This window comes from Heptranchias perlo, unplaced genomic scaffold, assembly GCF_035084215.1.
Source record: "Heptranchias perlo isolate sHepPer1 unplaced genomic scaffold, sHepPer1.hap1 HAP1_SCAFFOLD_193, whole genome shotgun sequence".
Lineage (NCBI taxonomy): Eukaryota > Metazoa > Chordata > Chondrichthyes > Hexanchiformes > Hexanchidae > Heptranchias > Heptranchias perlo.
Window position 1 is genome coordinate 310831 of NW_027139198.1, and position 27499 is coordinate 338329.

At 39.4% G+C, this 27499-nt stretch overlaps 1 protein-coding gene across 1 annotated transcript in view; it reads left to right on the forward strand.

The window, feature by feature from the left end:
• The window catches only part of LOC137309946 (mucin-6-like), a 316057-nt gene extending 288981 nt beyond the window's left edge, over positions 1 to 27076 (forward strand). Inside the window, exons 20-21 of the mRNA XM_067977944.1 lie at positions 26933 to 26995; positions 27048 to 27076. Coding sequence (XP_067834045.1) covers positions 26933 to 26995; positions 27048 to 27076 — 92 coding nt within the window. The remainder of the gene's footprint in view (positions 1 to 26932; positions 26996 to 27047) is intronic.
• The last annotated feature ends 423 nt before the right edge of the window (positions 27077 to 27499 follow it).

Below are 27499 nucleotides of genomic sequence, written 5' to 3' on the forward strand. Positions count from 1 at the left end.
TGTCCTTAGTGTGATATTATCACAGTATAATTATCGGGCCTGACTGTCCTTAGTGTGATAGTATCACAGTATAATTATAGGGCCTGAGTGTCCTTAGTGTGATAGTATCTCAGTATAATTATAGGGCCTGATTGTCCTTAGTGTGATAGTATCACAGTATAATTATAGGGCCTGACTGTCCTTAGTGTGATAGTATCACAGTATAATTATAGGGCCTGAGTGTCCTTAGTGTGATAGTATCACAGTATAATTATAGGGTCTGACTGTCCTTAGTGTGATATTATCACAGTATAATTATAGGGCCTGAGTGTCCTTAGTGTGAAAGTATCACAGTATAATTATAGGGCCTGACTGTCCTTAGTGTGATAGTATCACAGTATAATTATAGGGTCTGACTGTCCTTAGTGTGATATTATCACAGTATAATTATAGGGCCTGACTGTCCTTAGTGTGATAGTATCACAGTATAATTATAGGGTCTGACTGTCCTTAGTGTGATATTATCACAGTATAATTATAGGGCCTGACTGTCCTTAGTGTGATAGTATCACAGTATAATTATAGGGCCTGAGTGTCCTTAGTGTGATATTATCACAGTATAATTATAAGGTCTGACTGTCCTTAGTGTGATATTATCACAGTATAATTATAGGGTCTGACTGTCCTTAGTGTGATAGTATCACATTATAATTATAGGGCCTGAGTGTCCTTAGTGTGATATTATCACAGTATAATTATAGGGCCTGACTGTCCTTAGTGTGATATTATCACAGTATAATTATAGGGCCTGACTGTCCTTAGTGTGATAGTATCACAGTATAATTATAGGGTCTGACTGTCCTTAGTGTGATAGTATCACAGTATAAATATAGGGTCTGACTGTCCTTAGTGTGATAGTATCACAGTATAATTATAGGGCCTGACTGTCCTTAGTGTGATATTATCACAGTATAATTATAGGGCCTGACTGTACTTTGTCTGATATTATCACAGTATAATTATAGGGTCTGACTGTCCTCAGTGTGATATTATCACAGTATAATTATAGGGTCTGACTGTCCTTAGTGTGATATTATCACAGTATAATGATAGGGTCTGACTGTCCACAGTGTGATATTATCACAGTATAATTATAGGGTCTGACTGTCCTCAGTGTGATATTATCACAGTATAATTATAGGGTCTGACTGTCCTCAGTGTGATATTATCACAGTATAATTATAGGGCCTGACTGTCCTTAGTGTGATAGTATCACAGTATAATTATAGGGCCTGACTGTCCTTAGTGTGATAGTATCACAGTATAATTATAGGGCCTGAGTGTCCTTAGTGTGATAGTATCACAGTATAATTATAGGGCCTGACTGTCCTTAGTGTGATAGTATCACAGTATAATTATAGGGCCTGAGTGTCCTTAGTGTGATAGTATCACAGTATAATTATAGGGCCTGAGTGTCCTTAGTGTGATAGTATCACAGTATAATTATAGGGCCTGAGTGTCCTTAGTGTGATAGTATCACAGTATAAATATAGGGCCTGAGTGTCCTTAGTGTGATAGTATCTCAGTATAATTATAGGGCCTGATTGTCCTTAGTGTGATAGTATCACAGTATAATTATAGGGCCTGACTGTCCTTAGTGTGATAGTATCACAGTACAATTATAGGGCCTGAGTGTACTTAGTGTGATAATATCACAGTATAATTATAAGGCCTGAGTGTCCTTAGTGTGATAATATCACAGTACAATTATAGGGCCTGACTGTCCTCAGTGTGATAATATCACAGTACAATTATAGGGCCTGACTGTCCTTAGTGTGATAGTATCACAGTATAATTATAGGGCCTGAGTGTCCTTAGTGTGATAGTATCACAGTATAAATATAGGGTCTGACTGTCCTTAGTGTGATAGTATCACAGTATAATTATAGGGCCTGACTGTCCTTAGTGTGATATTATCACAGTATAATTATAGGGTCTGACTGTCCTTAGTGTGATATTATCACAGTATAATTATAGGGTCTGACTGTCCTTGGTGTGATAGTATCACAGTATAATTATAGGGCCTGAGTGTCCTTAGTGTGATAGTATCACAGTATAAATATAGGGCCTGAGTGTCCTTAGTGTGATAGTATCTCAGTATAATTATAGGGCCTGACTGTCCTTAGTGTGATAGTATCACAGTATAATTATAGGGCCTGAGTGTCCTTAGTGTGATAGTATCACAGTATAATTATAGGGCCTGAGTGTCCTTAGTGTGATAGTATCTCAGTATAATTATAGGGCCTGACTGTCCTTAGTGTGATATTATCACAGTATAATTATAGGGCCTGACTGTCCTTAGTGTGATAGTATCACAGTATAATTATAGGGCCTGACTGTCCTTAGTGTGATAGTATCACAGTACAATTATAGGGCCTGAGTGTACTTAGTGTGATAATATCACAGTATAATTATAGGGCCTGAGTGTACTTAGTGTGATAATATCACAGTACAATTATAGGGCCTGACTGTCCTTAGTGTGATAATATCACAGTATAATTATAAGGCCTGAGTGTCCTTAGTGTGAAAGTATCACAGTATAATTATAGGGCCTGACTGTCCTTAGTGTGATAGTATCACAGTATAATTATAGGGTCTGACTGTCCTTAGTGTGATATTATCACAGTATAATTATAGGGCCTGACTGTCCTTAGTGTGATAGTATCACAGTATAATTATAGGGCCTGAGTGTCCTTAGTGTGATATTATCACAGTATAATTATAGGGTCTGACTGTCCTTGGTGTGATATTATCACAGTATAATTATAGGGTCTGACTGTCCTTAGTGTGATAGTATCACATTATAATTATAGGGCCTGAGTGTCCTGAGTGTGATATTATCACAGTATAATTATAGGGCCTGACTGTCCTTAGTGTGATATTATCACAGTATAATTATAGGGCCTGACTGTCCTTAGTGTGATAGTATCACAGTATAATTATAGGGTCTGACTGTCCTTAGTGTGATAGTATCACAGTATAATTATAGGGTCTGACTGTCCTTAGTGTGATATTATCACAGTATAATTATAGGGCCTGACTGTACTTTGTCTGATATTATCACAGTATAATTATAGGGTCTGACTGTCCTCAGTGTGATATTATCACAGTATAATTATAGGGTCTGACTGTCCTTCGTGTGATATTATCACAGTATAATGATAGGGTCTGACTGTCCACAGTGTGATATTATCACAGTATAATTATAGGGTCTGACTGTCCTCAGTGTGATATTATCACAGTATAATTATAGGGTCTGACTGTCCTCAGTGTGATATTATCACAGTATAATTATAGGGCCTGACTGTCCTTAGTGTGATAGTATCACAGTATAATTATAGGGCCTGACTGTCCTTAGTGTGATAGTATCACAGTATAATTATAGGGCCTGAGTGTCCTTAGTGTGATAGTATCACAGTATAATTATAGGGCCTGAGTGTCCTTAGTGTGATAGTATCACAGTATAATTATAGGGCCTGAGTGTCCTTAGTGTGATAGTATCACAGTATAATTATAGGGCCTGAGTGTCCTTAGTGTGATAGTATCACAGTATAATTACAGGGCCTGAGTGTCCTTAGTGTGATAGTATCACAGTATAAATATAGGGCCTGACTGTCCTTAGTGTGATAGTATCACAGTATAATTATAGGGCCTGACTGTCCTTAGTGTGATAGTATCACAGTATAATTATAGGGTCTGAGTGTCCTTAGTTTGATAGTATCACAGTATAATTATAGGGTCTGACTGTCCTTAGTGTGATAGTATCACAGTATAATTATAGGGTCTGACTGTCCTTAGTGTGATAGTATCACAGTATAATTATAGGGCCTGAGTGTCCTTAGTGTGATATTATCACAGTATAATTATAGGGTCTGACTGTACTCAGTGTGATATTATCACAGTATAATTATAGGGTCTGACTGTCCTCAGTGTGATATTATCACAGTATAATTATAGGGTCTGACTGTCCTCAGTGTGATATTATCACAGTATAATAATAGGGCCTGACTGTCCTTAGTGTGATAGTATCACAGTATAATTATAGGGCCTGAGTGTCCTTAGTGTGATAGTATCACAGTATAATTATAGGGCCTGAGTGTCCTTAGTGTGATAGTATCACAGTATAATTATAGGGCCTGACTGTCCTTAGTGTGATAGTATCACAGTATAATTATAGGGTCTGACTGTCCTTAGTGTGATAGTATCACAGTATAATTATAGGGCCTGACTGTCCTTAGTGTGATATTATCACAGTATAATTATAGGTTCTGACTGTCCTCAGTGTGATATTATCACAGTATAATTAGAGGGTCTGACTGTCCTCAGTGTGATATTATCACAGTATAATTATAGGGTCTGACTGTCCTCAGTGTGATATTATCACAGTATAATTATAGGGCCTGACTGTCCTTAGTGTGATAGTATCACAGTATAATTATAGGGCCTGAGTGTCCTTAGTGTGATATTATCACAGTATAATTATAGGGTCTGACTGTCCTTTGTGTGATAGTATCACAGTATAATTATAGGGTCTGACTGTCCTTAGTGTGATAGTATCACAGTATAATTATAGGGTCTGACTGTCCTTAGTGTGATAGTATCACAGTATAATGATAGGGCCTGACTGTCCTTAGTGTGATAGTATCACAGTATAATTATAGGGTCTGACTGTCCTTAGTGTGATAGTATCACAGTATAATTATAGGGTCTGACTGTCCTTAGTGTGATAGTATCACAGTATAATTATAGGGTCTGACTGTCCTTAGTGTGATATTATCACAGTATAATTATAGGGCCTGACTGTCCTGAGCGTGATAGTATCACAGTATAATTATAGGGTCTGACTGTCCTTAGTGTGATAGTATCACAGTATAATTATTGGGCCTGAGTGTCCTTAGTGTGATATTATCACAGTATAATTATAGGGCCTGAGTGTCCTTAGTGTGATAGTATCACAGTATAATTATAGGGCCTGACTGTCCTTAGTGTGATAGTATCACAGTATAATTATAGGGTCTGACTGTCCTTAGTGTGATATTATCACAGTATAATTATAGGGCCTGACTGTCCTTAGTGTGATAGTATCACAGTATAATTATGGGGTCTGACTGTCCTCAGTGTGATATTATCACAGTATAATTATAGGGCCTGAGTGTCCTTAGTGTGATATTATCACAGTCTAATTATAGGGTCTGACTGTCCTTCGTGTGATATTATCACAGTATAATTATAGGGCCTGACTGTCCTTAGTGTGATATTATCACAGTATAATTAGAGGGTCTGACTGTCCTCAGTGTGATATTATCACAGTATAATTATGGGGTCTGACTGTCCTCAGTGTGATATTATCACAGTATAATTATGGGGTCTGACTGTCCTCAGTGTGATATTATCACAGTCTAATTATAGGGTCTGACTGTCCTTCGTGTGATATTATCACAGTATAATTATAGGGCCTGACTGTCCTTAGTGTGATATTATCACAGTATAATTAGAGGGTCTGACTGTCCTCAGTGTGATATTATCACAGTATAATTATAGGGTCTGACTGTCCTCAGTGTGATATTATCACAGTATAATGATAGGGTCTGACTGTACTTTGTCTGATATTATCACAGTATAATTATAGGGTCTGAGTGTCCTTAGTGTGATAGTATCACAGTATAAATATAGGGCCTGACTGTCCTGAGTGTGATAGTATCACAGTATATTTATAGGGTCTGAGTGTCCTTAGTGTGATAGTATCACAGTATAATTATAGGGTCTGAGTGTCCTTAGTGTGATAGTATCACAGTATAATTATAGGGCCTGACTGTCCTTAGTGTGATAGTATCACAGTATAATTCTAGGGCCTGAGTGTCCTTCGTGTGATAGTATCACAGTATAATTATAGGGTCTGAGTGTCCTTTGTGTGATAGTATCACAGTATAATTATAGGGTCTGAGTGTCCTTAGTGTGATAGTATCACAGTATAATTATAGGGTCTGAGTGTCCTTAGTGTGATAGTATCACAGTATAATTATAGGGTCTGACTGTCCTTCGTGTGATATTATCACAGTATAATTATAGGGCCTGACTGTCCTTCGTGTGATAGTATCACAGTATAATTATAGGGCTTGACTGTCCTTAGTGTGATATTATCACAGTATAATTATAGGGTCTGACTGTCCTTAGTGTGATCGTATCACAGTATAATTATAGGGCCTGACTGTCCTTAGTGTGATATTATCACAGTATAATTATAGGGCCTGACTGTACTTTGTCTGATATTATCACAGTATAATTATAGGGTCTGACTGTCCTCAGTGTGATATTATCACAGTATAATTATAGGGTCTGACTGTCCTTCGTGTGATATTATCACAGTATAATGATAGGGTCTGACTGTCCACAGTGTGATATTATCACAGTATAATTATAGGGTCTGACTGTCCTCAGTGTGATATTATCACAGTATAATTATAGGGTCTGACTGTCCTCAGTGTGATATTATCACAGTATAATTATAGGGCCTGACTGTCCTTTGTGTGATAGTATCACAGTATAATTATAGGGCCTGACTGTCCTTAGTGTGATAGTATCACAGTATAATTATAGGGCCTGAGTGTCCTTAGTGTGATAGTATCACAGTATAATTATAGGGCCTGAGTGTCCTTAGTGTGATAGTATCACAGTATAATTATAGGGCCTGAGTGTCCTTAGTGTGATAGTATCACAGTATAATTATAGGGCCTGAGTGTCCTTAGTGTGATAGTATCACAGTATAATTATAGGGCCTGACTGTCCTTAGTGTGATAGTATCACAGTATAATTATAGGGTCTGACTGTCCTTGGTGTGATAGTATCACAGTATAATTATAGGGTCTGACTGTCCTTAGTGTGATAGTATCACATTATAATTATAGGGCCTGACTGTCCTTAGTGTGATATTATCACAGTATAATTATAGGGCCTGACTGTCCTTAGTGTGATAGTATCACAGTATAATTATAGGGTCTGACTGTCCTTAGTGTGATAGTATCACAGTATAATTATAGGGCCTGACTGTCCTTAGTGTGATAGTATCACAGTATAATTATAGGGTCTGAGTGTCCTTAGTTTGATAGTATCACAGTATAATTATAGGGTCTGACTGTCCTTAGTGTGATAGTATCACAGTATAATTATAGGGTCTGACTGTCCTTAGTGTGATAGTATCACAGTATAATTATAGGGCCTGAGTGTCCTTAGTGTGATATTATCACAGTATAATTATAGGGTCTGACTGTACTCAGTGTGATATTATCACAGTATAATTATAGGGTCGGACTGTCCTCAGTGTGATATTATCACAGTATAATTATAGGGTCTGACTGTCCTCAGTGTGATATTATCACAGTATAATTATAGGGCCTGACTGTCCTTAGTGTGATAGTATCACAGTATAATTATAGGGCCTGAGTGTCCTTAGTGTGATAGTATCACAGTATAATTATAGGGCCTGAGTGTCCTTAGTGTGATAGTATCACAGTATAATTATAGGGCCTGACTGTCCTTAGTGTGATAGTATCACAGTATAATTATAGGGTCTGACTGTCCTTAGTGTGATAGTATCACAGTATAATTATAGGGCCTGACTGTCCTTAGTGTGATATTATCACAGTATAATGATAGGGTCTGACTGTCCTCAGTGTGATATTATCACAGTATAATTATAGGGTCTGACTGTCCTCAGTGTGATATTATCACAGTATAATTATAGGGTCTGACTGTCCTCAGTGTGATATTATCACAGTATAATTATAGGGCCTGACTGTCCTTAGTGTGATAGTATCACAGTATAATTATAGGGCCTGAGTGTCCTTAGTGTGATATTATCACAGTATAATTATAGGGTCTGACTGTCCTTAGTGTGATAGTATCACAGTATAATTATAGGGTCTGACTGTCCTTAGTGTGATAGTATCACAGTATAATTATAGGGCCTGACTGTCCTTAGTGTGATAGTATCACAGTATAATGATAGGGCCTGACTGTCCTTAGTGTGATAGTATCACAGTATAATTATAGGGTCTGACTGTCCTTAGTGTGATAGTATCACAGTATAATTATAGGGTCTGACTGTCCTTAGTGTGATAGTATCACAGTATAATTATAGGGTCTGACTGTCCTTAGAGTGATATTATCACAGTATAATTATAGGGCCTGACTGTCCTTAGCGTGATAGTATCACAGTATAATTATAGGGTCTGACTGTCCTTAGTGTGATAGTATCACAGTATAATTATTGGGCCTGAGTGTCCTTAGTGTGATATTATCACAGTATAATTATAGGGCCTGAGTGTCCTTAGTGTGATAGTATCACAGTATAATTATAGGGCCTGACTGTCCTTAGTGTGATAGTATCACAGTATAATTATAGGGTCTGACTGTCCTTAGTGTGATATTATCACAGTATAATTATAGGGCCTGACTGTCCTTAGTGTGATAGTATCACAGTATAATTATGGGGTCTGACTGTCCTCAGTGTGATATTATCACAGTATAATTATAGGGCCTGAGTGTCCTTAGTGTGATATTATCACAGTCTAATTATAGGGTCTGACTGTCCTTCGTGTGATATTATCACAGTATAATTATAGGGCCTGACTGTCCTTAGTGTGATATTATCACAGTATAATTAGAGGGTCTGACTGTCCTCAGTGTGATATTATCACAGTATAATTATAGGGTCTGACTGTCCTGAGTGTGATATTATCACAGTATAATTATAGGGTCTGACTGTCCTCAGTGTGATATTATCACAGTATAATGATAGGGTCTGACTGTACTTTGTCTGATATTATCACAGTATAATTATAGGGTCTGAGTGTCCTTAGTGTGATAGTATCACAGTATAAATATAGGGCCTGACTGTCCTTAGTGTGATAGTATCACAGTATAATTATAGGGTCTGAGTGTCCTTAGTGTGATAGTATCACAGTATAATTATAGGGTCTGAGTGTCCTTAGTGTGATAGTATCACAGTATAATTATAGGGCCTGACTGTCCTTAGTGTGATAGTATCACAGTATAATTCTAGGGCCTGAGTGTCCTTCGTGTGATAGTATCACAGTATAATTATAGGGTCTGAGTGTCCTTTGTGTGATAGTATCACAGTATAATTATAGGGTCTGAGTGTCCTTCGTGTGATAGTATCACAGTATAATTATAGGGTCTGAGTGTCCTTAGTGTGATAGTATCACAGTATAATTATAGGGTCTGACTGTCCTTCGTGTGATATTATCACAGTATAATTATAGGGCCTGACTGTCCTTCGTGTGATAGTATCACAGTATAATTATAGGGCTTGACTGTCCTTAGTGTGATATTATCACAGTATAATTATAGGGCCTGACTGTCCTTAGTGTGATATTATCACAGTATAATTATAGGGCCTGACTGTCCTTAGTGTGATAGTATCACAGTATAATTATAGGGTCTGACTGTCCTTAGTGTGATAGTATTACAGTATAATTATAGGGTCTGACTGTCCTTAGTGTGATATTATCACAGTATAATTATAGGGTCTGAGTGTCCTTAGTGTGATAGTATCACAGTATAATTATAGGGTCTGACTGTCCTTAGTGTGATAGTATCACAGTATAATTATAGGGTCTGACTGTCCTTAGTGTGATAGTATCACAGTATAATGAAAGGGCCTGACTGTCCTTCGTGTGATAGTATCACAGTATAATGAAAGGGCCTGACTGTCCTTAGTGTGATAGTATCACAGTATAATTATAGGGTCTGACTGTCCTTAGTGTGATAGTATCACAGTATAATTATAGGGTCTGACTGTCCTTAGCGTGATAGTATCACAGTATAATTATAGGGTCTGACTGTCCTTAGTGTGATATTATCACAGTATAATTATAGGGCCTGACTGTCTTTAGCGTGATAGTATCACAGTATAATTATAGGGTCTGACTGTCCTTAGTGTGATAGTATCACAGTATAATTATTGGGCCTGAGTGTCCTTAGTGTGATATTATCACAGTATAATTATAGGGCCTGAGTGTCCTTAGTGTGATAGTATCACAGTATAATTATAGGGCCTGACTGTCCTTAGTGTGATAGTATCACAGTATAATTATAGGGTCTGACTGTCCTTAGTGTGATATTATCACAGTATAATTATAGGGCCTGACTGTCCTTAGTGTGATAGTATCACAGTATAATTATGGGGTCTGACTGTCCTCAGTGTGATATTATCACAGTATAATTATAGGGCCTGAGTGTCCTTAGTGTGATATTATCACAGTCTAATTATAGGGTCTGACTGTCCTTCGTGTGATATTATCACAGTATAATTATAGGGCCTGACTGTCCTTAGTGTGATATTATCACAGTATAATTAGAGGGTCTGACTGTCCTCAGTGTGATATTATCACAGTATAATTATAGGGTCTGACTGTCCTGAGTGTGATATTATCACAGTATAATTATAGGGTCTGACTGTCCTCAGTGTGATATTATCACAGTATAATGATAGGGTCTGACTGTACTTTGTCTGATATTATCACAGTATAATTATAGGGTCTGAGTGTCCTTAGTGTGATAGTATCACAGTATAAATATAGGGCCTGACTGTCCTTAGTGTGATAGTATCACAGTATAATTATAGGGTCTGAGTGTCCTTAGTGTGATAGTATCACAGTATAATTATAGGGTCTGAGTGTCCTTAGTGTGATAGTATCACAGTATAATTATAGGGCCTGACTTTCCTTAGTGTGATAGTATCACAGTATAATTCTAGGGCCTGAGTGTCCTTCGTGTGATAGTATCACAGTATAATTATAGGGTCTGAGTGTCCTTTGTGTGATAGTATCACAGTATAATTATAGGGTCTGAGTGTCCTTAGTGTGATAGTATCACAGTATAATTATAGGGTCTGAGTGTCCTTAGTGTGATAGTATCACAGTATAATGATAGGGTCTGACTGTCCTTCGTGTGATATTATCACAGTATAATTATAGGGCCTGACTGTCCTTCGTGTGATAGTATCACAGTATAATTATAGGGCCTGACTGTCCTTAGTGTGATATTATCACAGTATAATTATAGGGCCTGACTGTCCTTAGTGTGATATTATCACAGTATAATTATAGGGCCTGACTGTCCTTAGTGTGATAGTATCACAGTATAATTATAGGGTCTGACTGTCCTTAGTGTGATAGTATCACAGTATAATTATAGGGCCTGAGTGTCCTTAGTGTGATAGTATCACAGTATAATTATAGGGCCTGAGTGTCCTTAGTGTGATAGTATCACAGTATAATTATAGGGCCTGACTGTCCTTAGTGTGATAGTATCACAGTATAATTATAGGGTCTGACTGTCCTCAGTGTGATATTATCACAGTATAATTATAGGGCCTGAGTGTCCTTAGTGTGATATTATCACAGTATAATTATAGGGCCTGAGTGTCCTTAGTGTGATAGTATCACAGTATAATTATAGGGCCTGAGTGTCCTTAGTGTGATATTATCACAGTATAATTATAGGGCCTGACTGTCCTTAGTGTCATAGTATCACAGTATAATTATAGGGTCTGAGTGTCCTTCGTGTGATAGTATCACAGTCTAATTATAGGGTCTGAGTGTCCTTAGTGTGATAGTATCACAGTATAATTATAGGGTCTGAGTGTCCTTAGTGTGATAGTATCACAGTATAATTATAGGGCCTGAGTGTCCTTAGTGTGATAGTATCACAGTATAATTATAGGGCCTGAGTGTCCTTCGTGTGATAGTATCACAGTATAATTATAGGGTCTGAGTGTCCTTTGTGTGATAGTATCACAGTATAATTATAGGGTCTGAGTGTCCTTAGTGTGATAGTATCACAGTATAATTATAGGGTCTGAGTGTCCTTAGTGTGATAGTATCACAGTATAATTATAGGGTCTGAGTGTCCTTAGTGTGATAGTATCACAGTATAATTATAGGGCCTGACTGTCCTTAGTGTGATAGTATCACAGTATAATTATAGGGCCTGACAGTCCTTAGTGTGATATTATCACAGTATAATTATAGGGCCTGACTGTCATTAGTGTGATATTATCACAGTATAATTATAGGGCCTGACTGTCCTTAGTGTGATAGTATCACAGTATAATTATAGGTCCTGACTGTCCTTAGTGTGATAGTATCACAGTATAATTATAGGGCCTGAGTGTCCTTAGTGTGATAGTATCACAGTATAATTATAGGGTCTGACTGTCCTTAGTGTGATAGTATAACACTATAATTATAGGGCCTGAGTGTCCTTAGTGTGATAGTATCACAGTATAATTATAGAGCCTGAGTGTCCTTTGTGTGATAGTATCACAGTATAATTATCGGGTCTGACTGTCCTCAGTGTGATATTATCACAGTATAATTATAGGGTCTGACTGTCCTCAGTGTGATATTATCACAGTATAATTATAGGGCCTGACTGTCCATAGTGTGATCGTATCACAGTATAATTATAGGGCCTGAGTGTCCTTTGTGTGATAGTATCACAGTATAATTATAGGGCCTGAGTGTCCTTAGTGTGATAGTATCACAGTATAATTATAGGGCCTGAGTGTCCTTAGTGTGATAGTATCACAGTATAATTATAGGGCCTGAGTGTCCTTAGTGTGATAGTATCACAGTATAATTATAGGGCCTGAGTGTCCTTAGTGTGATAGTATCACAGTAGAATTATAGGTCCTGAGTGTCCTTAGTGTGATAGTATCACAGTATAATTATAGGGCCTGAGTGTCCTTAGTGTGATAGTATCACAGTATAATTATAGGGCCTGAGTGTCCTTCGTGTGATAGTATCACAGTATAATTATAGGGTCTGACTGTCCTTAGTGTGATATTATCACAGTATAATTATAGGGTCTGACTGTCCTTAGTGTGATAGTATCACAGTATAATTATAGGGCCTGACTGTCCTTAGTGTGATAGTATCACAGTATAATTATAGGGTCTGAGTGTCCTTAGTGTGATAGTATCACAGTATAATTATAGGGCCTCACTGTCCTCAGTGTGATAGTATCACAGTATAATTATAGGGTCTGAGTGTCCTCGGTGTGATAGTATCACAGTATAATTCTAGGGCCTGAGTGTCCTTAGTGTGATAGTATCACAGTATAATTATAGGGCCTGAGTGTCCTTCGTGTGATAGTATCACAGTATAATTATAGGGCCTGAGTGTCCTTAGTGTGATAGTATCACAGTATAATTATAGGGCCTGAGTGTCCTTCGTGTGATAGTATCACAGTATAATTATAGGGCCTGAGTGTCCTTAGTGTGATAGTATCACAGTATAATTATAGGGCCTGAGTGTCCTTAGTGTGATAGTATCACAGTATAATTATAGGGCCTGAGTGTCCTTCGTGTGATATTATCACAGTATAATTTTAGGGTCTGAGTGTCCTTTGTGTGATTGTATCACAGTATAATTATAGGGCCTGAGTGTCCTTAGTGTGATTGTATCACAGTATAATTATAGGGCCTGAGTGTCCTTAGTGTGATATTATCACAGTATAATTATAGGGCCTTACTGTCCTTAGTGTGATATTATCACAGTATAATTATAGGGCCTGAGTGTCCTTAGTGTGATAGTATCACAGTATAATTATAGGGTCTGAGTGTCCTTAGTGTGATATTATCACAGTATAATTATAGGTCCTGACTGTCCTTAGTGTGATAGTATCACAGTATAATTATAGGGTCTGAGTGTCCTTAGTGTGATATTATCACAGTATAATTATAGGGTCTGAGTGTCCTTAGTGTGATAGTATCACAGTATAATTATAGGGTCTGAGTGTCCTTAGTGTGATAGTATCACAGTATAATTATAGGGCCTGACTGTCCTTAGTGTGATAGTATCACAGTATAATTCTAGGGCCTGAGTGTCCTTCGTGTGATAGTATCACAGTATAATTACAGGGTCTGAGTGTCCTTTGTGTGATAGTATCACAGTATAATTATAGGGTCTGAGTGTCCTTAGTGTGATAGTATCACAGTATAATTATAGGGTCTGAGTGTCCTTAGTGTGATAGTATCACAGTATAATTATAGGGTCTGACTGTCCTTCGTGTGATATTATCACAGTATAATTATAGGGCCTGACTGTCCTTCGTGTGATAGTATCACAGTATAATTATAGGGCCTGACTGTCCTTAGTGTGATATTATCACAGTATAATTATAGGGCCTGACTGTCCTTAGTGTGATATTATCACAGTATAATTATAGGGCCTGACTGTCCTTAGTGTGATAGTGTCACAGTATAATTATAGGGTCTGACTGTCCTTAGTGTGATAGTATCACAGTATAATTACAGGGCCTGAGTGTCCTTAGTGTGATAGTATCACAGTATAATTATAGGGCCTGAGTGTCCTTAGTGTGATAGTATCACAGTATAATTATAGGGCCTGACTGTCCTTAGTGTGATAGTATCACAGTATAATTATAGGGCCTGAGTGTCCTTAGTGTGATAGTATCACAGTATAATTATAGGGCCTGAGTGTCCTTAGTGTGATAGTATCACAGTAGAATTATAGGTCCTGAGTGTCCTTAGTGTGATAGTATCACAGTATAATTATAGGGCCTGAGTGTCCTTAGTGTGATAGTATCACAGTATAATTATAGGGCCTGAGTGTCCTTCGTGTGATAGTATCACAGTATAATTATAGGGTCTGACTGTCCTTAGTGTGATATTATCACAGTATAATTATAGGGTCTGACTGTCCTTAGTGTGATAGTATCACAGTATAATTATAGGGCCTGACTGTCCTTAGTGTGATAGTATCACAGTATAATTATAGGGTCTGAGTGTCCTTAGTGTGATAGTATCACAGTATAATTATAGGGCCTCACTGTCCTCAGTGTGATAGTATCACAGTATAATTATAGGGTCTGAGTGTCCTCGGTGTGATAGTATCACAGTATAATTCTAGGGCCTGAGTGTCCTTAGTGTGATAGTATCACAGTATAATTATAGGGCCTGAGTGTCCTTCGTGTGATAGTATCACAGTATAATTATAGGGCCTGAGTGTCCTTAGTGTGATAGTATCACAGTATAATTATAGGGCCTGAGTGTCCTTCGTGTGATAGTATCACAGTATAATTATAGGGCCTGAGTGTCCTTAGTGTGATAGTATCACAGTATAATTATAGGGCCTGAGTGTCCTTAGTGTGATAGTATCACAGTATAATTATAGGGCCTGAGTGTCCTTCGTGTGATATTATCACAGTATAATTTTAGGGTCTGAGTGTCCTTTGTGTGATTGTATCACAGTATAATTATAGGGCCTGAGTGTCCTTAGTGTGATTGTATCACAGTATAATTATAGGGCCTGAGTGTCCTTAGTGTGATATTATCACAGTATAATTATAGGGCCTTACTGTCCTTAGTGTGATATTATCACAGTATAATTATAGGGCCTGAGTGTCCTTAGTGTGATAGTATCACAGTATAATTATAGGGTCTGAGTGTCCTTAGTGTGATATTATCACAGTATAATTATAGGTCCTGACTGTCCTTAGTGTGATAGTATCACAGTATAATTATAGGGTCTGAGTGTCCTTAGTGTGATATTATCACAGTATAATTATAGGGTCTGAGTGTCCTTAGTGTGATAGTATCACAGTATAATTATAGGGTCTGAGTGTCCTTAGTGTGATAGTATCACAGTATAATTATAGGGCCTGACTGTCCTTAGTGTGATAGTATCACAGTATAATTCTAGGGCCTGAGTGTCCTTCGTGTGATAGTATCACAGTATAATTACAGGGTCTGAGTGTCCTTTGTGTGATAGTATCACAGTATAATTATAGGGTCTGAGTGTCCTTAGTGTGATAGTATCACAGTATAATTATAGGGTCTGAGTGTCCTTAGTGTGATAGTATCACAGTATAATTATAGGGTCTGACTGTCCTTCGTGTGATATTATCACAGTATAATTATAGGGCCTGACTGTCCTTCGTGTGATAGTATCACAGTATAATTATAGGGCCTGACTGTCCTTAGTGTGATATTATCACAGTATAATTATAGGGCATGACTGTCCTTAGTGTGATATTATCACAGTATAATTATAGGGCCTGACTGTCCTTAGTGTGATAGTGTCACAGTATAATTATAGGGTCTGACTGTCCTTAGTGTGATAGTATCACAGTATAATTATAGGGCCTGAGTGTCCTTAGTGTGATAGTATCACAGTATAATTATAGGGCCTGAGTGTCCTTAGTGTGATAGTATCACAGTATAATTATAGGGCCTGACTGTCCTTAGTGTGATAGTATCACAGTATAATTACAGGGTCTGACTGTCCTCAGTGTGATATTATCACAGTATAATTATAGGGCCTGAGTGTCCTTAGTGTGATATTATCACAGTATAATTATAGGGCCTGAGTGTCCTTAGTGTGATAGTATCACAGTATAATTATAGGGCCTGAGTGTCCTTAGTGTGATATTATCACAGTATAATTATAGGGCCTGACTGTCCTGAGTGTCATAGTATCACAGTATAATTATAGGGTCTGAGTGTCCTTCGTGTGATAGTATCACAGTCTAATTATAGGGTCTGAGTGTCCTTAGTGTGATAGTATCACAGTATAATTATAGGGTCTGAGTGTCCTTAGTGTGATAGTATCACAGTATAATTATAGGGCCTGAGTGTCCTTAGTGTGATAGTATCACAGTATAATTATAGGGCCTGAGTGTCCTTCGTGTGATAGTATCACAGTATAATTATAGGGTCTGAGTGTCCTTTGTGTGATAGTATCACAGTATAATTATAGGGTCTGAGTGTCCTTAGTGTGATAGTATCACAGTATAATTATAGGGTCTGAGTGTCCTTAGTGTGATAGTATCACAGTATAATTATAGGGTCTGAGTGTCCTTAGTGTGATAGTATCACAGTATAATTATAGGGCCTGACTGTCCTTAGTGTGATAGTATCACAGTATAATTATAGGGCCTGACAGTCCTTAGTGTGATATTATCACAGTATAATTATAGGGCCTGACTGTCCTTAGTGTGATATTATCACAGTATAATTATAGGGCCTGACTGTCCTTAGTGTGATAGTATCACAGTATAATTATAGGTCCTGACTGTCCTTAGTGTGATAGTATCACAGTATAATTATAGGGCCTGAGTGTCCTTAGTGTGATAGTATCACAGTATAATTATAGGGTCTGACTGTCCTTAGTGTGATAGTATCACACTATAATTATAGGGCCTGAGTGTCCTTAGTGTGATAGTATCACAGTATAATTATAGGGCCTGAGTGTCCTTAGTGTGATAGTATCACAGTATAATTATCGGGTCTGACTGTCCTCAGTGTGATATTATCACAGTATAATTACAGGGCCTGAGTGTCCTTAGTGTGATAGTATCACAGTATAATTATAGGGCCTGAGTGTCCTTAGTGTGATAGTATCACAGTATAATTATAGGGCCTGACTGTCCTTAGTGTGATAGTATCACAGTATAATTATAGGGCCTGAGTGTCCTTAGTGTGATAGTATCACAGTATAATTATAGGGCCTGAGTGTCCTTAGTGTGATAGTATCACAGTAGAATTATAGGTCCTGAGTGTCCTTAGTGTGATAGTATCACAGTATAATTATAGGGCCTGAGTGTCCTTAGTGTGATAGTATCACAGTATAATTATAGGGCCTGAGTGTCCTTCGTGTGATAGTATCACAGTATAATTATAGGGTCTGACTGTCCTTAGTGTGATATTATCACAGTATAATTATAGGGTCTGACTGTCCTTAGTGTGATAGTATCACAGTATAATTATAGGGCCTGACTGTCCTTAGTGTGATAGTATCACAGTATAATTATAGGGTCTGAGTGTCCTTAGTGTGATAGTATCACAGTATAATTATAGGGCCTCACTGTCCTCAGTGTGATAGTATCACAGTATAATTATAGGGTCTGAGTGTCCTCGGTGTGATAGTATCACAGTATAATTCTAGGGCCTGAGTGTCCTTAGTGTGATAGTATCACAGTATAATTATAGGGCCTGAGTGTCCTTCGTGTGATAGTATCACAGTATAATTATAGGGCCTGAGTGTCCTTAGTGTGATAGTATCACAGTATAATTATAGGGCCTGAGTGTCCTTCGTGTGATAGTATCACAGTATAATTATAGGGCCTGAGTGTCCTTAGTGTGATAGTATCACAGTATAATTATAGGGCCTGAGTGTCCTTAGTGTGATAGTATCACAGTATAATTATAGGGCCTGAGTGTCCTTCGTGTGATATTATCACAGTATAATTTTAGGGTCTGAGTGTCCTTTGTGTGATTGTATCACAGTATAATTATAGGGCCTGAGTGTCCTTAGTGTGATTGTATCACAGTATAATTATAGGGCCTGAGTGTCCTTAGTGTGATATTATCACAGTATAATTATAGGGCCTTACTGTCCTTAGTGTGATATTATCACAGTATAATTATAGGGCCTGAGTGTCCTTAGTGTGATAGTATCACAGTATAATTATAGGGTCTGAGTGTCCTTAGTGTGATATTATCACAGTATAATTATAGGTCCTGACTGTCCTTAGTGTGATAGTATCACAGTATAATTATAGGGTCTGAGTGTCCTTAGTGTGATATTATCACAGTATAATTATAGGGTCTGAGTGTCCTTAGTGTGATAGTATCACAGTATAATTATAGGGTCTGAGTGTCCTTAGTGTGATAGTATCACAGTATAATTATAGGGCCTGACTGTCCTTAGTGTGATAGTATCACAGTATAATTCTAGGGCCTGAGTGTCCTTCGTGTGATAGTATCACAGTATAATTACAGGGTCTGAGTGTCCTTTGTGTGATAGTATCACAGTATAATTATAGGGTCTGAGTGTCCTTAGTGTGATAGTATCACAGTATAATTATAGGGTCTGAGTGTCCTTAGTGTGATAGTATCACAGTATAATTATAGGGTCTGACTGTCCTTCGTGTGATATTATCACAGTATAATTATAGGGCCTGACTGTCCTTCGTGTGATAGTATCACAGTATAATTATAGGGCCTGACTGTCCTTAGTGTGATATTATCACAGTATAATTATAGGGCCTGACTGTCCTTAGTGTGATATTATCACAGTATAATTATAGGGCCTGACTGTCCTTAGTGTGATAGTGTCACAGTATAATTATAGGGTCTGACTGTCCTTAGTGTGATAGTATCACAGTATAATTATAGGGCCTGAGTGTCCTTAGTGTGATAGTATCACAGTATAATTATAGGGCCTGAGTGTCCTTAGTGTGATAGTATCACAGTATAATTATAGGGCCTGACTGTCCTTAGTGTGATAGTATCACAGTATAATTACAGGGTCTGACTGTCCTCAGTGTGATATTATCACAGTATAATTATAGGGCCTGAGTGTCCTTAGTGTGATATTATCACAGTATAATTATAGGGCCTGAGTGTCCTTAGTGTGATAGTATCACAGTATAATTATAGGGCCTGAGTGTCCTTAGTGTGATATTATCACAGTATAATTATAGGGCCTGACTGTCCTGAGTGTCATAGTATCACAGTATAATTATAGGGTCTGAGTGTCCTTCGTGTGATAGTATCACAGTCTAATTATAGGGTCTGAGTGTCCTTAGTGTGATAGTATCACAGTATAATTATAGGGTCTGAGTGTCCTTAGTGTGATAGTATCACAGTATAATTATAGTGCCTGAGTGTCCTTAGTGTGATAGTATCACAGTATAATTATAGGGCCTGAGTGTCCTTCGTGTGATAGTATCACAGTATAATTATAGGGTCTGAGTGTCCTTTGTGTGATAGTATCACAGTATAATTATAGGGTCTGAGTGTCCTTAGTGTGATAGTATCACAGTATAATTATAGGGTCTGAGTGTCCTTAGTGTGATAGTATCACAGTATAATTATAGGGTCTGAGTGTCCTTAGTGTGATAGTATCACAGTATAATTATAGGGCCTGACTGTCCTTAGTGTGATAGTATCACAGTATAATTATAGGGCCTGACAGTCCTTAGTGTGATATTATCACAGTATAATTATAGGGCCTGACTGTCCTTAGTGTGATATTATCACAGTATAATTATAGGGCCTGACTGTCCTTAGTGTGATAGTATCACAGTATAATTATAGGTCCTGACTGTCCTTAGTGTGATAGTATCACAGTATAATTATAGGGCCTGAGTGTCCTTAGTGTGATAGTATCACAGTATAATTATAGGGTCTGACTGTCCTTAGTGTGATAGTATCACACTATAATTATAGGGCCTGAGTGTCCTTAGTGTGATAGTATCACAGTATAATTATAGGGCCTGAGTGTCCTTAGTGTGATAGTATCACAGTATAATTATCGGGTCTGACTGTCCTCAGTGTGATATTATCACAGTATAATTATAGGGTCTGACTGTCCTCAGTGTGATATTATCACAGTATAATTATAGGGCCTGACTGTCCTTAGTGTGATCGTATCACAGTATAATTATAGGGCCTGAGTGTCCTTTGTGTGATAGTATCACAGTATAATTATAGGGCCTGAGTGTCCTTAGTGTGATAGTATCACAGTATAATTATAGGGCCTGAGTGTCCTTAGTGTGATAGTATCACAGTATAATTATAGGGCCTGAGTGTCCTTAGTGTGATAGTATCACAGTATAATTATAGGGCCTGAGTGTCCTTAGTGTGATAGTATCACAGTATAATTATAGGTCCTGAGTGTCCTTTGTGTGATAGTATCACAGTATAATTATAGGGCCTGAGTGTCCTTAGTGTGATAGTATCACAGTATAATTATAGGGCCTGAGTGTCCTTCGTGTGATAGTATCACAGTATAATTATAGGGTCTGACTGTCCTTAGTGTGATAGTATCACAGTATAATTATAGGACCTGACTGTCCTTAGTGTGATAGTATCACAGTATAATTATAGGGTCTGACTGTCCTTAGTGTGATAGTATCACAGTATAATTATAGGGCCTGACTGTCCTTCGTGTGATAGTATCACAGTATAATTATAGGGTCTGAGTGTCTTTAGTGTGATAGTATCACAGTATAATTATAGGGCCTCACTGTCCTCAGTGTGATAGTATCACAGTATAATTATAGGGTCTGAGTGTCCTTGGTGTGATAGTATCACAGTATAATTCTAGGGCCTGAGTGTCCTTAGTGTGATAGTATCACAGTATAATTATAGGGCCTGAGTGTCCTTCGTGTGATAGTATCACAGTATAATTATAGGGCCTGAGTGTCCTTAGTGTGATAGTATCACAGTATAATTATAGGGCCTGAGTGTCCTTCGTGTGATAGTATCACAGTATAATTATAGGGCCTGAGTGTCCTTAGTGTGATAGTATCACAGTATAATTATAGGGCCTGAGTGTCCTTAGTGTGATAGTATCACAGTATAATTATAGGGCCTGAGTGTCCTTAGTGTGATAGTATCACAGTATAATTATAGGGCCTGAGTGTCCTTCGTGTGATATTATCACAGTATAATTTTAGGGTCTGAGTGTCCTTTGTGTGATTGTATCACAGTATAATTATAGGGCCTGAGTGTCCTTAGTGTGATTGTATCACAGTATAATTATAGGGCCTGAGTGTCCTTAGTGTGATATTATCACAGTATAATTATAGGGCCTTACTGTCCTTAGTGTGATATTATCACAGTATAATTATAGGGCCTGAGTGTCCTTAGTGTGATAGTATCACAGTATAATTATAGGGTCTGAGTGTCCTTAGTGTGATATTATCACAGTATAATTATAGGTCCTGACTGTCCTTAGTGTGATAGTATCACAGTATAATTATAGGGTCTGAGTGTCCTTAGTGTGATATTATCACAGTATAATTATAGGGTCTGAGTGTCCTTAGTGTGATAGTATCACAGTATAATTATAGGGCCTGAGTGTCCTTAGTGTGATAGTATCACAGTATAATTATAGGGTCTGACTGTCCTTAGTGTGATAGTATCACAGTATAATTATAGGGTCTGACTGTCCTTAGTGTGATAGTATCACAGTAGAATTATAGGGCCTGAGTGTCCTTAGTGTGAAAGTATCACAGTATAATTATAGGGCCTGAGTGTCCTTAGTGTGATAGTATCACAGTATAATTATAGGGTCTGACTGTCCTTAGTGTGATTGTATCACAGTATAATTATAGGGTCTGACTGTCCTTAGTGTGATAGTATCACAGTATAATTATAGGGTCTGACTGTCCTTAGTGTGATAGTATCACAGTATAATTATAGGGTCCGACTGTCCTTAGTGTGATAGTATCACAGTATAATTATAGGGTCTGACTGTCCTTAGTGTGATAGTATCACAGTATAATTATAGGGTCTGAGTGTCCTTAGTGTGATATTATCACAGTATAATTATAGGGTCTGACTGTCCTTAGTGTGATATTATCACAGTATAATTATAGGACCTGACTGTCCTTAGTGTGATATTATCACATTATAATTATAGGGTCTGACTGTCCTTAGTGTGATAGTATCACAGTATAATTATAGGGTCTGACTGTCCTCAGTGTGATAGTATCACAGTATAATTATAGGGCCTGAGTGTCCTTAGTGTGATAGTATCACAGTATAATTATAGTGCCTGAGTGTCCTTAGTGTGATAGTATCACAGTATAATTATAGGGTCTGACTGTCCTTCGTGTGATATTATCACAGTATAATTATAGGGTCTGAGTGTCCTTCGTGTGATAGTATCACAGTATAATTATAGGGTCTGACTGTCCTTAGTGTGATAGTATCACAGTATAATTATAGGGTCTGACTGTCCTTAGTGTGATATTATCACAGTATAATTTTAGGGTCTGACTGTCCTTAGTGTGATATTATCACAGTATAATTATAGGATCTGACTGTCCTTAGTGTGATAGTATCACAGTATAATTATAGGGTCTGACTGTCCTTAGTGTGATATTATCACAGTATAATTATAGGGTCTGACTGTCCTTAGTGTGATGGTATCACAGTATAATTATAGGGCCTGACTGTCCTTAGTGTGATAGTATCACAGTATAATTATAGGGCCTGAGTGTCCTTAGTGTGATAGTATCACAGTATAATTATAGGGTCTGACTGTCCTTAATGTGATAGTATCACAGTATAATTATAAGGCCTGAGTATCCTTAGTGTGATAGGATCACAGTATCATTATAGGGCCTGAGTGTCCTTAGTGTGATAGTATCACAGTATAATTATAGGGCCTGAGTGTCCTTAGTGTGACAGTATCACACTATAATTATAGGGCCTAACTGATCTGCACATGGCCTGTGTCCCAAACTGTACACAGCAATAACTCTCAGACCCTCAGCAATGTGGTTGATTCTTCATCGCCCTCTGAAATGACCTAACAAGCCACTCAGTTGTAAAATCTTGCTAAAAAAAGTGATGATAAGAATAAAACCGGACGGACCACCCGGCATCGGACCACTCGGCACCGGACACGACAACGGCAAAACACTCAGCCCAGTCGACCCTGCAACTCCTCCTCACGATCATCTGGGGACTTGTGCCAAAATTGAGAGAGCTGTCCCACTGACTAGTCAAACAACAGCCTGACATAGCCATACTCACTGAATCATACCTTTCAGCCAATGTCGCAGACTCTTCCATCACCATCCCTGGGTATGTCCTGTCCCAGCGGCAGGGCAGACCCACCAGAGGTGGCGGTACAGTGATATACAGTCAGGAGGGAGTGGCCCTGGGAGTCCTCAACATTGACTCCGGACCCCATGAAATCTCATGGCATCAGGTCAAACATGGGCAAGGAAACCTCCTGCTGATTACCACCTACCGTCCTCCCTCAGCTGATGAATCAGTCCTCCTCCATGTTGAGCACCACTTGGAGGAAGCACTGAGGGTAGCAAGGGCACAAAATGTACTCTGGGTGGGGGACTTCAATGTCCATCACCAAGAGTGGCTCGGTAGCACCACTACTGACCGAGCTGGCCGAGTCCTGAAGGACATAGCTGCCAGACTGAGCCTACGGCAGGTGGTGAGCGAACTAACACGAGGGAAAAACCTACTTAACCTCGTCCTCACCAATCTACTTGTCACAGAGGCATCTGTCCATGACAGTATTGGTAGGAGTGACCACCGCACAGTCCTTGTGGAGACGAAGTCCCGTCTTCGCACTGAGGACACCATCCAACGTGTTGTGTGGCACTACCACCGTGCTAAATGGGATAGATTCAGAATAAATCTAGCAGCTCAAAACTGGGCATCCATGAGGCGCTGTGGGCCATCAGTAGCAGCAGAATTGTATTCCAGCACAATCTGTAACCTCATGGCCCGACATATTCTTCACTCTACCATTACCAACAAGCCAGGAGTGTAGAAGAGCATGCCAGGAGCAGCACCAGGCGTACCTAAAAATGAGGTGCCAACCTGGTGAAGCTACAACTCAGGACTACATGCATGCTAAACAGTGGAAGCAACATGCTGGAGACAGAGCTAAGCGATTCCACAACCAATGGATCAGATCAAAGCTCTGCAGTCCTGCCACATCCAGTCGTGAATGGTGGTGGACAATTAAACAACTAATGGGAGGAGGAGGCTCTGTAAACATCCCTATCCTCAATGATGGCGGAGTCCAGCATGTGAGTGCAAAAGACAAGGCTGAAGCGTTTGCAACCACCTTCAGCCAGAAGTGCCGAGTGGATGATCCATCTCGGCCTCCTCCCGATATCCCCACCATCACAGAAGCCAGTCTTCAGCCAATTCGATTCACTCCACGTGATATCAAGAAACGGCTGAGTGCACTGGATACAGCAAAGGCTATGGGCCCCGACAGCATCCCGGCTGTAGTGCTGAAGACTTGTGCTCCAGAACTAGATGCGCCTCTAGCCAAGCTGTTCCAGTACAGCTACAACACTGGCATCTACCCGACAATGTGGAAAATTGCCCAGGTATGTCCTGTCCACAAAAAGCAGGACAAATCCAATCCGGCCAATTACCGCCCCATCAGTCTACTCTCAAACATCAGCAAAGTGATGGAAGGTGTCGTCGACAGTGCTATCAAGCGGCACTTACTCACCAATAACCTGCTCACCGATGCTCAGTTTGGGTTCCGCCAGGACCACTCGGCTCCAGACCTCATTACAGCCTTGGTCCAAACATGGACAAAAGAGCTGAATTCCAGAGGTGAGGTGAGAGTGACTGCCCTTGACATCAAGGCAGCATTTGACAGAGTGTGGCACCAAGGAGCCCTAGTAAAATTGAAGTCAATGGGAATCAGGAGGAAAACTCTCCAGTGGCTGGAGTCATACCTAGCACAAAGGAAGATGGTAGTGGTTGTTGGAGGCCAATCATCTCAGCCACAGGACATTGCTGCAGGAGTTCCTCAGGGCAGTGTCCTCGGCCCAACCATCTTCAGCTGTTTCATCAATGACCTTCCCTCCATCATCAGGTCAGAAATTGGGATGTTCGCCGATGACTGCACAGTGTTCAGTTCCATTCGCAACCCCTCAAATAATGAAGCAGTCCGAGCCCGCATGCAGCAAGACTTGGACAACAACCAGGCTTGGGCTCATAAGTGGCAAGTAACATTCGCGCCAGACAAGTGTCAGGCAATGACCATCTCCAACAAGAGAGAGTCTAACCACCTCCCCTTGACATTCAACGGCATTACAATCACTGAATCCCCCACCATCAACATCCTGGGGGTCACCATTGACCAGAAACTTAACTGGACCAGCCATATAAATACTGTGGCTACGAGAGCAGGTCAGAGGCTGGGTATTCTGTGGCAAGTGACTCACCTCCAGTCTCCCGAAACCCTTTCCACCATCTACAAGGCACAAGTCAGGAGTGTGATGGAATACTCTCCACTTGCCTGGATGAGTGCAGCTCCAACAACACTCAAGAAGCTCGACACCATCCAGGACAAAGCAGCCCGCTTCATTGGCACCCCATCCACCACCCTAAACAATCACTCCCTTCACCACCGGCGCACTGTGGCTGCAGTGTGCACCATCCACAGGATGCACTGCAGCAACTCGCCAAGGCTTCTTCAACAGCACCTCCCAAACCCGCGACCTCTACCACCTGGAAGGACAAGAGCAGCAGGTACATGGGAGCAACACCATCTGCACGTTCCCCTCCAAGTCACACACCATCCCGACTTGGAAATATATCGCCGTTCCTTCATTGTCGCTGGGTCAAAATCCTGGAACTCCCTTCCTAACAGCACTGTGGGAGAACCTTCACCACACGGACTGCAGCGGTTCAAGAAGGCGGCTCACCACCACCTTCTCAAGGGCAATTCGGGATGGGCAATAAATGCCGGCCTCGCCAGCGACGCCCACATCCCATGAACGAATCTTTTATAAAATGGACTTGCGTTTTCTATCTGGCGATCTGCTGCTGTAACCGGAGCATGCTTTGACTTTTTTACTGAAGCTGAACATTGCTGATTGTTTTGCAGATTTATCCTTGATAACTGCTGATGTCTTTCTTGACCAGCATAGTGTATCATTGTTATATTTAACACAAATTAAATATCCTTCAATTCTTCCTTTCCCACGGAAGAGCTGTTTTTTTTTCTCAAATGTTTCCATTAGTTTTGTATTTTTTGCTGTGAATTGTTTCAACCCCCTCCCTGAGTTGAAGCTCCTTATTGTGATGAGGAGGCAGTGAATGAACTTTGCTTGCTGGGGAGCTGATGGGGTCAACTCTTTATCGTGACTTATTTCGGGTTCAGCTCAGAGTGGAAATGTTCATTAATGATGATGGTGAAGTTGTTGATCCACTGCATTCCTCACCTGCTTTGACAGGTGATTTTATCTGTTGCATCCTAATATTAAGTTTGTAAAACATTTGATATTACTGTGTGCCTCGAACTGCATTGAATCTTTGTGTTGACAGGTTGCTACAGGTGTGCTGTGGATGACTATTATGATGACAACTTGCAGTCGTGCGTGGCCTGTGGTAAGTAACTGAATTCTACTCTAAAATCACCGTGTATGCCTGTTTCCCTCAGGAAGCAGATTAAAGTGTGAGAAAGTGTGAGCAGCTGAGCCTTACAGATCAGAAACGTCCCAAGTTTGATGCCTGCTGAGTTCGCTTGTTCCAGTTCGGGTGATCGAGGAGTGCAATAATTGGCCTTCATGATCCTAGGTTGGTGAAGGGAAAATCGATCAGGATTTTGGTTCCTCATCACTATCTACAATTCCAGTAGGAAAACTGTACACGAGCCTGTTCGGCGAGCTCGATCAAGCTCGGCTGCAGGTAAATAACCTGCCAACACTCACTGCCTCGACCCATGCACACTAATTGTCAGCTTTTGGACTTCTCATTGTTTCAATCCAAGGGTCAATCCAAGGGTCATTATCCAGCATTTCACAAGAAAAAAATAAGATCTGTTGGAAGGCGGATCGGAGGCAGTCAGAAGCAATCATCTAGAATTTACATTCTCCCCCGGATGGTTGTGCA